At 37.6% G+C, this 12,664-nt stretch overlaps 1 protein-coding gene across 3 annotated transcripts in view; it reads left to right on the top strand.

Moving 5' to 3' along the window:
* The window catches only part of slmb (beta-transducin repeat containing E3 ubiquitin protein ligase slmb), a 343,572-nt gene that overhangs the window by 237,142 nt on the left and 93,766 nt on the right, over window positions 1-12,664 (top strand). For all 3 annotated transcript variants that reach the window (XM_067135559.2, XM_067135560.2, XM_067135558.2), the window contains exon 6: window positions 10,562-10,753. In XM_067135559.2, coding sequence (XP_066991660.1) covers window positions 10,562-10,753 — 192 coding nt within the window. The remainder of the gene's footprint in view (window positions 1-10,561; window positions 10,754-12,664) is intronic.

Raw genomic sequence — 12,664 nt, 5'->3', positions numbered from 1 at the left:
CGTCGTCAGAATCACTTGAATAAATAAGTACACTAGGTAAATTACGGCCTTTAGAGGCTTGAATATCACTTCCACTATCACTCTCACTTTCAGTTTCCACTAATTCATTAGACTATTTCCATTTGAACGATCATCGGCATATAATTCTTCTAAAATATCGTCAGCTAACACCATATTCTGCAGGCGCTGTATCTTGTCATTGACTGAACCGGCAGAAAGAAAGTTGACGTTTCGAAACTAAATCAAAGAATAAAAGAGGCCGTGAATAAAAGAACAGTGGCAGATATACATCTACGATTTATTCTACTCAATGTGCACGTCCGAAATAGTTGAAGATATGGTCAAGAGATGTCACAGGAAGACCGAAAACAATGCCGTGAATAAAACCAAGATTTCTCAGGCCCCATCACCTACCGCTGGCAAGCATACTACGAGATTTCTCGGAGCCCATCACACATGTGTTAATTTAACAATAATACTTTATTTATAAACAGGATCAAGGTGTAGCAGTGGGTTCACCAGCTTCTGAATGCTGGCCATTACTTATGTAACCGTTACTTCAGTAGCTACACAAACGCAGTAAAGGGAGGAAGGAAGTGCAATACACAGTACCTAAGACATTACACGCAATAAAACATCTGATGAACTACGCGGAACTCCGCCGATAACACACTGGCAAATATCAGTAGGGGCAACTTGATGATAATAAACCAGGAACATGGAAAGGAGCTGGGAACCTACCAAGGGCATGGAGATGGCTTAGGTTGCAGTTTCCGGAAAATCAACCGTGATCCTTGATTTTCAAAATGTATTATTTACAAATGGGCTTTGCACAACAATTCTGAACAAATTCAGCCATGCGGAAAGTACCGGTACACAGTTTATAAAATACAAATTACATGTTGTTTGAGACACAAAAATTAGATGTTCTTTGACAACAGCTTCCTATAAGTTCAAAGAGTCACGCAAATATCATACCTCTAATTACAAGCCAAGTTGTACAATACAGTTTGGAAGGTAAGAAGAAACGTAACATGCTATTACAATTTAGAGTGAAGTTAAATGTACCTTGCAAAATATCTGAACAACACAATTAAAACAGGGTTAAATCAGAAATATCTAAACTTGGCGCTGAGGCCAGTTCAACTTGGTCCCACACAAGGCATCGAAAATAATTGAGTGGCGAGTCTGGGTGCGGTTAGGGCAAACTCCTAAATCAAAAGGCAAGCGAACATCGAATGTAATTTAAGGTGGAACAGAAATCAAGAGTGCTTACCCCAAAATGGCCCATCCTGGTAGCGAGGCGTTGCTGATGACGTCAAAACTTTCGGACAGTCAAGAGATGGAAGACAGACCCCGAAATGCTGCCTCGCTCTTTAAAAAGGTAACCCTGGCCTTGGCGTAGCCAATCAGAACGCAGGAGCCTGCCTATCGTCACCCAGATTCACCAATCACAACTCTTACTTTGGTCACGATGTTTAAATAACTTTCTCAAATACCCATGATCGCGAATTTCTAGAATAGTAAGAACATACTTTCTAGAATACATAACTAATAAAGGCCAACACATCCTGTTCTAAAATTCATGTGACAACTTTCTGGACAGTTCCAGTAAATATAGAAATGAAACCTACTAGTTACACATACAGTATGTTACCAAAATATTTACACTGTACAGGTTAGGTAATTACATGGCATACAAATAAAACATTCTATCACCACACTTCAGATCATACAGTAGGTACTACTTAACAAGGTTTACAAATAAAAACTTCTATAAACACTTTCCACTTCCAATATATTCTACACCTGTGTCAATTTATATGAACCATTTCGAGTCCAGTAGCTGGCTAAAGACAGGTGCTGGGCGCATGACTTGGGTATGTTGCAGACATTTTTGTAGTCGTGAATGAACAAGAACTGAAACCTAAAGAACTTTTGGAATATTTAAATAGAATAGACAAACTCATCAAGTTTACAATTGAATCTGAAGAAAATAAAACTTGCAATTACCTCAATATAGCAGTATCTAAAGTGATGACCATTCTGAATACCAGATATAAAGAAAACAAACTCAAAAATCAAAGACTCGTTAACCATTCAGGACAACATGCTGCTTTTTACAGTAATAGAATGCTTAACAGTCCATTAACTAAAGGAAATTTTGACAAAGAAATCAAAATAATTCATGAAATGGCAAGAAATAAGTTATTCCAGAAATTGTATCAGTAGAATAAAATACGAGATTATTAATAAACAAAAAAACTCTCTTTCAGAATCGCAATGAAAATAAATATGCAATACTTACATACATTAACAGGCATTCATAGCCAGAATTTTAATAAAGTGTAATATTGAAATAGCATATTGAACAAATACGGTTAAAATATATATATATATATGAATGCCCTGGAGAAATTAAGAAATCACCCATTGCAAAAACATAATACGTGATAATACTCTAAAGTTCATAAAAACCAGAACACCTAGAAACACTAGAGATAGAAAGTTCATATTCACAGGACATGTGCATTAGTATGTTCTCAAGAAACGATTAGCATTTTAACCATGTCGGCCCTCAGGTTCAAGGTCCACGTTAATATCTCGGCGCACCACCACCAACTGGTAAAATGTACCTGCGGCTCTCGTTGTCGCTATAAACCGAAGGTAAATGGATCAGTGTGACTTGAGCAGATGTGCAGGATGCCTCGCAGACGTATGCGAGAACTGTACCGTCAAATGAGTTTGAAATAGGGCGTATGATTGGCATGAGAGAACGTGATTGATCCATCCGAGAAATTGCTGCTCGTGTGGAATGATGTGTGTCAGCAGTGCAATGGGTGTGTACAGAATGGTTCACAGAAGGCTGTAGAACACGACAAGATGGGGTCTGGTCGCACCACCCAGACCCCCTCCCCTCCTTCCTAAGAAGATTGACACCTCTTCCGAATGAAATTGCAGCACAGATACGTGTCCTCCTTGGCTCTGGTGCAACAGTGGAACACATTGTACATTTTCAGGAGTGACAGTCCGTCACCGTTTATTACGGTCTGGGTTATCAGCGCGTTGTCCATTTTTTCTGCCTACCTTTGGCTAATGTGCATACAGTAAACATGCTAGACTGCCATAGTGTGTGGAACGACGTCATTGGGGACTGAAATGGCAGCAGATAGTGTTAGAAATAGGAAAGGATTTCCAGTTATCAATACTTATTTATTGCATTTATTATGCTACAGTACCAGTTTCGACCCCCTACATAGGGTCATCTTCAGCTGAACAATACATTCACATCTATATCGTGAAGCTATGATTATGACTACATTGTCTAGGGAATGCCATGTGATGATAAACATTTGGTCACATCCAAATGGGGCATGCCAAAACGGGAACTGGCGTGTATGTCACTATGTGCTACAATGAAATTGTATCTCTATAATGATGTGCTTTAGGTCTTAAAATTAGTTTATAAAACACATCTCTACTTAAAATGTATATAAGATAAATACAATATATGTAGGAACACTTCATGCACATGAACGTTTGTGTCTTGCGTGTTGTTCAGTTCATCGGTTGACTTCTGTGTTCAAGTCTTACTGACATAGTTGTACACTTGGTTGCTGTTTCTGGAGCTTGAATAATATGATTTGCTTGTAAAATTGTCACGTATGTATAAAAGATTTTGTCTTCATGTATATACGTAGAATAAAACACTTTCCAAATTTAAAAAAAGAGTGTCAGGCGTATGGATAGAATTAGGCTAAAATATGTATGTTCAGCTCTGCTGTGTGTTGAATCTTGTTGCTTTATGTCAAAATTGAATCATGTTGTCCTGTGACGTCCGTAAAATTTGAGTGGCATTGGGTTCAAAGTAGTGGCTCCTTTCCCATTTGTAGCTGTGCAGTGATGTTATATTATTGTTATTGGTGTGGTTGAGTTGTGTTTGATATGCAATCTCGTTGTGTTCAGCTGAAGATGATCCTATGTAGGGTGTCAAAACCTGTACTGAAGCATAATAAATGCAATAAATAAGTATTGATAGGTGGAAATCCTTTCCTATTTGTAATTGTGTAGTTTGTCAATATGGAGATGAAGATTATAGATTACGAAGCAGATAGTGTTTTTTGGACAAATCCAGGTTCTGTTTGATTGAAAATGATGGTTGCATTTTGGTTCGCTGCAAGGGGAGAGGTATCACATTGACTTCATTCGCACAAGACATATAGCACCAACTCAAGGCTTATGGTGTGGGGTGCTATTGGGTACAACCACAAACCACAGTTGGTGTGTGTCCAGGGCACTGTGACCAGTTTGACCTACGTGAATGACATCCTTCGACCCATAGTCATACCCTTTCTGCACGATACCCCAGACGCCATATTTCTGCAGGACAATGCGCGACCACATGTTGCTGCACGAACACATGCCTTCTTGTTGTCACAGGATCTCAGACTGTTGCTCTGGTCCGCCCGATCACCGGACTTGTCGCTCGCCATTCGAAAATGTGTGGGATATGGTGAAACGACAGGTGCGGCGCTGTGACTCGATGCCAACCATCAAAGATGAACTGTGGAACCATGTGAATGCAGCCTGGATGGCTATATCCCAGGATTCCAGTCGCGTCTTATACACGTCGATGCCATAACGCATGGAATAAGTTATCAGTACATGTGGAGGACCCAATGCCTGCAAGGCAACATGACACATGCTGAACCTATGTGACTGAAACGCTAATAGTTTCTGCAGAACATACTAATGAACATGTCCTGTGAATATGAACTTCCTATCTCTAGTTTTTCAAGGTGTTCTGTTTTCTATGAACATGACTGTAATTTAAGTGATAATTCCATATAAGAAAATCAGTTCTTCAAATTAGGTCAGTATGTAAATAAAGAAAAAGAAAGATCAAGCAATATCGAACCAGAGGCCACATGCCCCGAGCTGACAACTTTTCCTCCATTTTGCATACTATGTTTCCCCTCCCTTCACTGTTAGTTGCTCTCAGTTTACTTACTCATAAAGTGCCTTCATTGCGTGTCCGACCACGTTACAACCCACACAAAGCAGTCACGCTTTGCACATAAGTATCTCTCGTAACATAAATGACTTTGTACTCCGTTTTATTTTCAGGATCCCAACATTTACTGACTTTCGATCCTCTTATTTTTGAAATGAAGAACAGTTTGACACAACCCAGCATGATTACGAAGAATAGTTGCACCCGGAGATTATTGAATCTGCACTGTACAATTCTGGTACTAATATCATAAGACACGGTCGGCCCATTGCACGTAACGAATCATTCTAAATGATGGTGTGTTTCATAGCATCAGACACCGACAGCCTAACATACGTATTGAATACTGTGAAAGTGTTATATTTAAATTTCATAGCAGGCCAACAAGATTTAAATTAATTTTAAGGACGTAAGCTTTTGAGACAATATTATTTTAATACTGTATATGTAAACAGTCATCCGAATTCCCAGAAGACAATTTCACTAGCGTTAGTAAAACATTTCGAAACTTCTTTGGTGTTTGTGTCGCATATCATAATTTCAGAAAGGATGTTACAGCAACCTGGGACAATAATACCCAAATAATAAATAATAATAATAATAGCCAAAGACTCGTAGAAATTTGCAAAAACTTAAAACTTGGAAACATCCTGTTTTGATAAAAGGGGAATAGCGGCTAGAGCATGTGTGTAGGGACAAATTCTTTCGCAAGGAAATCCACAGTGTCGAAGTTGTAAGGGGATCAGACACTGGTTCAGAACATAACTTAATTAAAATCGAGATTAAATTTACTCCATTAAGAAGAAAGACAAAATAGGGTTTGAGAGAAAAGGACATATGATCCTCATCAGTTAATCCAGAATGCCCAGTATCGACACAAAACAGGAACTGCAAGACTAACAGACAATTTAGATGACCTAATACAAATTCTTAAACAGAATGCAGAAAGGAAAAGACATGCCTGGTGGACCTCTGATTGTGATAGAATGCATGAAGATAAGACATCAAGCTTTGATGAAATTTCAAGCCCACAGAACAGAAGAAAATGCCACTAACCTCAAGAATGTCAGAAAAGAATTCACCTAAACGATTAGAAGATATAAGATAAAGTATCAAGAAGATTTAATAAACTCTATTGAGGAATGTTATTACAAAACAAATTCTAGAGATTATTGCAAAGCCTTTCGTAAACAATTGCAAAAATACAACCCCCTGCCCTAAAGATGTAAAAATAGCGCATAACAATAAGGAGATCGCAGATATCATGGTGTAAGCATTTAACAAGCTCTTGATCAGTGATGAACCTAAAAAGCTCTTATTGATACACATACCCCTATAAAACCTAAACCAAGAAATATTAATGTTCGTAGATTTCAAGAAAGCTTAAGACTCTATCCACAGACCATCATTATTAAAAATTTTCCGACATTTCGGACTTCACCCAGGGCTGATGAAATTGATTGAACTTACTCTAATACAGTTTCTAAAATTAAATTCAGAGGAGAATTTTCTGAACCATTCTTGGTAACAACTGGTTTAAGACTGTGGACTAGACTATGTTACGAGGGAATGGTACAAGAATGACTTGAAAAATATAAAAATTGGAACTCAGAAGATTAACATGCATTGGAACTGTCTAGGATTTGTTGACGATCCAGCACTTCTGGCCAATGATATTCAGGAAACAAAACAACAAATAAAATCTTTACAGGATATAGCTCAAAATATTCATTTGAATATTTCATTTGAAAAAAACCAAACAAATTATAACTCAACTTCCACTTGCAAACAAAATTAAGCTGTGAGACCAAGAAATAAAAATTGTAGGAAAATTTAAATATTTAGGTGAAATAAACACACACAACCTGAATGAGAAACAAGCATGGCAAAATAGAATTGATAAACTGGTTACACCAAAGTATGTTACTAAGAATACATATAATAAGTGTCTCTCAATAGCAACCAAATTGAAACACTACAAAACAGTCACCCAGCCATAAATTACATATGCGTGTGAAACATTATTCAAAACAACAAACACAGTTACATTACAGTACTCAAAGTACTGTTTAGATAAAAATTATCAAGTAAATGGAGTGTGGAGACTAGCTTCCAATGAAACAGTTTATAAAGAAATAAAACCTAAGACTAGCACAATGAAAAAGAAATGAATATCATTCTTAGGGTGTGTAATACGGTCACCAGAAAATAGAATCAGTAGAAAAATAATAGAAAAATTACCTGTAAGAGTAAGAATAATATTAGATGGATCACAACACTTAAAGAAGACATGAGAGAGTTACATATTACAATAGGGGCCGATGAACTTCGATGTTAGGCCCCTTAAAACAACAAGCATCATCATCATCATCATCACAATTACAATAGAAGATTTAAAATACAAAACAAATACACTCAACATATTGAAAGATAATCACACTAGACTACAGACGAAAATCAACAAGCAGAGAATAGGAAGGGATTCCAGAAGCAGTTGCGTTCAAAAAGGATGAAACAGTACTGGGCTGACAAAAAGAAGGAAAACCTCCATAAACCTAAGTAGTCCTCTGTTGGCTAAAAAATTAAAATAAAATAAATTAATAATAATAATAATAATAATAATAATAATAATAATAATAATGCTGTAATCTTTTAAGCTACTTTTAGATGTATAATTTTCTTTTCTTTTTTTCCTTCTAGTTGGTTTACGTCGCACCGACACAGATAGGTCTTATGGCGACGATGGGATGGGGAAGGGCTAGGAAAGGGAAGGAAGCGGCCGTGGCCTTAATTAAGGTACAGCCCCAGCATTTGCCTGGTGTGAAAATGGGAAACCACGGAAAACCATTTTTAGGGCTGCCGACAGTGGGGTTCGAACCTACTATCTCCCGAATACTGGATACTGGCCACATTTAAGCGACTGCAGCTATCGAGCTCGGTCGAGATGTATAATATAAAGTGTTCATAATTTGTAAGTTGTTTCGGGTCTTTGTATTGTTCTTTCAATATTTTGGTCGCTTATGAAGGAATGAATCATTTTCCTGAAACATGTACGATTGATGTAAAGTAGCATCGTTTTACATATGTAATAAAGTATTGACGGGACGGACCCACTAAGAGCCTTTTGCATTATATATACGATAGATGGTTCATTGTTGTCAGGTTTGACAAGTTCTGAACTTTCATTTTGTCCATGAGGTCTCTTAGTTACAAACATCATTCTGGCTATTTTGAGTTGTGGGAAGCTGACAGTCTCTGTCTCTCTTGGATGTAGGGGATGTTACATTCCTGATTATGGCAGATTACTTAGAGCTTCAAATATTCTGTCTGTGTTAATAGATAAAATATTCAACTTTAATTTCATTTCTTAGGTGATACTTTTAGCTGGTAATTGGTACAGTTGTCCAAGGAATTCCTAACTGCATCTGTTGCACATACTTCAGGGAAACTCCTTTATGTTCTGCATATCGCAGTGTAGTATACTTCATTGGTGCAGAAATAAGTTTCTGTTTCAAATTACAGTGGAACCACGATTCTCTGTTTTTGGAGGGACCATGGAAAAGAAGTACAATACGGGAAAATGGAAAATCCGGGAAAGAATGAACCATCTCAATTTGATTAAACATCACAAAAATGAAATAAGTATAATTATAATTATAACCAAACTGCAGTCCCAATGGGCTTTCCGCCTACCAAGCGATCGCTGCTCAGTCGGAAGGCCTGCAAGTTATGAGGTAACGCTTGGTCAGTGTGACGAATCCTCTCGGCCGTTATTCCTGGCTCTCTAAACCGGGGTTGCAATCTCACTATTCGATAGCTCCTCAATTAAAGGTAATCGTAGTATGAGTGAACCTGGAACCAGCCCTCATATCCAGGTAAAAATGCCTGATCTGGCTGGGAATCAAACTCGGGCCCTCCGGGTGAGAGGCAGGCAAATTAGACTGCAGGGCTGGCTTGAAACATCTCGAAAAATCTCGAAACTTTACATCCAGTTTTACCGGGGAAACTTTGTCACTTTCCTGTGAAAACTTCTTTCAATTCAGCGGCTTTGATCAAACTCTTCGAACAATCTATGACCAGTAACGCCATGCCAAACAACAATCGACCACAAGTAGTTTTTTTATTCTCTAATCTAATAAAATAATCACATTAGATACAAAAGCACCCACCATGGTGGTGAAATCACTTTTTTAAATCTTCTATTGTAATTTGGTCACCGGTACCAGTCAGTTTATGGAAATCTTGCACCGCTCAAATTAGGCTTACATCGACTAAAAGTTATGTTGAACTCGAGAATACGGTTTCGAATGTAAGTACCGGTGTCGATTTTCAAAAGTTCTCAAATGCATTATATCAATTCTGCCAGTTACTAATAACAATCAAACTGGGAAGAGAAAAAATATAATAAAAATTTCAGAAATTATGGTTATCCATGACGTTGAGCTCGGCTGGAAAGCACGCTCGCTGTACATGTCGGTACAAGTGAAAAATGATACAAACTTTTAAAATTTAATGTGTACAAACGAAACTAATGCGGTTTTTATAACATTCTAACACAAAAATGTTAAATTCCCGGTCTTATATTAGGACCATAACAGTAATGGGCAATCTCGATACCTCCCATGGCCTTAATGTAAGTAAAGTGCAACATCTGTTCTGGACTTGATAACATAATTGTGTACGATAATATTAAAATACTATATTTATGTTAGTTAAGGAGCAGTTCTGATTCCTGCCTGAAAATCCAGTGACCATAGAGTGCCCTGAGGGAAGTGCCGAAAACCCGTTCGACGATACATTCGAAAAAAAGTAAAAATAAAAATAAACATCTCGCCCTGGACAAAATGTAGACGTTTTGCAAGTACGAACATTTGACGAAACTCATTCTGTCTTCAAGTAGAGCTGTCGAAATGCACTCTCTCTCCTTGCAGTTGTTGTGGCTACTTTCTGCTTTATGATTTCTGAGGTTTCTCTAAACAATACCACCCGAATGCGATGCTAAGATGTTCCCTTATGCAAGTCCACCGATCGCTTTTCCAGTACCAGTACAGTATTTCCTCTAATTATCACAATGACGGGCCGTCAACACCAAGATCCATAATTATGCCGTAGTCGTCCTTTCGTGAGGTACAGTTTCTTGAAAAATGCCTGATCGATGATTTAGCATTGATGGGGTTGGAATTTCTGGATGTTTGATCCGGGAAATCGTTTCTTTGAGGAACGAGTAATGTGAGATTTTTTACAACATGATTTAATTAGGATGCTCGCGGGACCACATAATTTGAACAAATAATACGGAAAAATGTAGTTTCTGGGAACGTATAATCGAGGTTCTACTGTACATTTAGATCTCTCAGCATTGATGGTAAAGTAGTGGTCAAAGATATGTGGCATTTCAGCTGCTTTACGCCTGTTTGTATAAAGTTATTTGTATAATTTTTAAACCTTGAGTTTCATTTTCATTCATTTTGAAAGCAATAGCGCATTTTACAGATACACTTCTGAAAGCCAAATTGTATGTTTAATCTTTCTCTTGCTACATTTTAGGTTTTGACAGGCCACACTGGTTCAGTACTCTGCCTGCAGTATGATGACAAGGTCATTATCAGTGGATCAAGTGACTCCACAGTGAGAGTCTGGGATGTTGGGTCAGGAGAAATGGTCAACACCCTCATTCACCACTGTGAAGCCGTCCTCCATCTCCGCTTCAACAATGGGATGATGGTCACATGTTCAAAGGTTTGGAAGTGATAAATTTTTATTTAAAATTCAGTATTTAGTAGAAATTTAACTTTTATGTTATAAATTGTGCAGCTAGTTCCATTTACGAGTTATAGCTTTGCCTAAGACGAAATTCTAAAATAAATTATATTATAATACATGTCAATACGGAACTGGAATGAAGTTTATTACTTGTTATGGCTTTGGACAAGAATGTTGAAGGAGTTATGCACTGAGTAGGCCTATGTTAAGAGTATCACATTACAAGTCATTAAGTCCCCGTCTTCCTTCTTTTTACTGTGAACTTTCTCTCTCCATTGTTTGAAATCATTACCATAAAGAAAATTTGTTCTGTATTAGCTTACTATCATTCCATGGAGCAGAATGAAATCAGTTTGTTATTAGTAGGGTGATACAAATTATGTGCAGACATATATGTTTGAAACTCATTACCTTAGTACCTTAAATATTCTGAGTTCCAAGTTCCTCACGTGGTGCAACAACTCCTTTATACAGGATGTAGCAATATGGTGCTGCCAAAGTTTCTGTACACATTCCTCACATGTACAAGAAAGTATGGTATAAGGACTTGGGTCGAGGAAAGCTTTATTTCCATGTTAGAACTCATTTTCTGCAACTCTGCATACTACATTAATAATGGGAAATACACAGGAACAGAATATACCAGCTTAACATATGAACATTTTTTAAAAGAAATGTTCAAAAATGCCCTCTGTTAGCATTGATACATGCATCAAGGTGCTGTCAGATGCACTGATGCAGAGCAATAAAGGTGCTTTATCAAGCTGTAATTTTATCCAAAACTATTACAGAAAGTTGTACGTGATATTCAGTATGGCAAGTTATCATACAGGGAAGCATATAATTTGTACAGTATACGTAGGTCTACCCTACGAAATAAAGTGCCAAAAACACATTAGAAGAAATTGGGAGGACCACCTGTGCTAAATGAGGAAGAAGAGGAAAGGTTGGAACAAGCAGCGTATTATTAGGTCTGTACACAGAGGATTTCCTGTCACTAAATTGGACATAAGGAAGGGGAGTTAGGGATTGGAATAACTTACCAAGGGAGATGTTCAATAAATTTCCAATTTCTTTGCAATCATTTAAGAAAAGGCTAGGAAAACAACAGATGGGGAATGTGCCACCTGGGCGACTGCCCTAAATGCAGATCAGTATTGATTGATTGATTGATTGATTAGGTATTTAGTGAAAGGTTACCTTGATCAGTCTGACTGGAGGAGAGATTAAAAAAATAAAAGATCTAAAGCAGACATTTGGAAAATCTCTGTGTACCTAAACAAAAGTATTAAAAGAGCTCGTACAGATATGTTCAAAGTGGGTGTTGAAACATACTTAAGCAGAAAACCACCATTGGAAAATCTAAACTATGAAAAGATCAACATGTCGGATGACCCAGACAAGCAACAAATAATTTTCAACAAGAGAGTTAGTGTGCTGGAAAAGAGTTGGATTTATCAAAATCTAGTGTTTCTATAATGATGGTAGCAAGTGGGGTTGGGGAAACTGCTCTCTCCATATATTCTTTATAAATGGTAAGAGGGTGGTCCACAAGGAGCCTGTTTCACTAGGAATTGGATGGTTTGATCTGCCAGTATTTGAAGACTGGTTCTTCAAAATTGGTTTATTGTATCTGAAGCAAAATGGACAGATGGTGGTTATTGGAGAAAACTTACTAAGCCAGGTGAGCAATCTTTCATTCTCCTTCCACCGAATAGCAACCACCTACAACTGCTGGATGCAGGCTGTTTAAAACCTGTGAAAGTGGCATGCCAAGCCGTATTAACGAAATTGAAGTGCACTCGTGGGACCGCTTGTAAGCATTCTTTTCTGGCCCTTCTGATCTACATATTGGCAAATTCTGTTGATAACCTAAAGAGTGGGTTT

The sequence above is a fragment of the Anabrus simplex genome, chromosome 1, assembly GCF_040414725.1.
Source record: "Anabrus simplex isolate iqAnaSimp1 chromosome 1, ASM4041472v1, whole genome shotgun sequence".
NCBI classification, from domain to species: Eukaryota; Metazoa; Arthropoda; class Insecta; order Orthoptera; family Tettigoniidae; genus Anabrus; species Anabrus simplex.
Note: the sequence above shows the minus strand (reverse complement) of the source record. Positions and strands in the feature narration are given on the sequence as shown.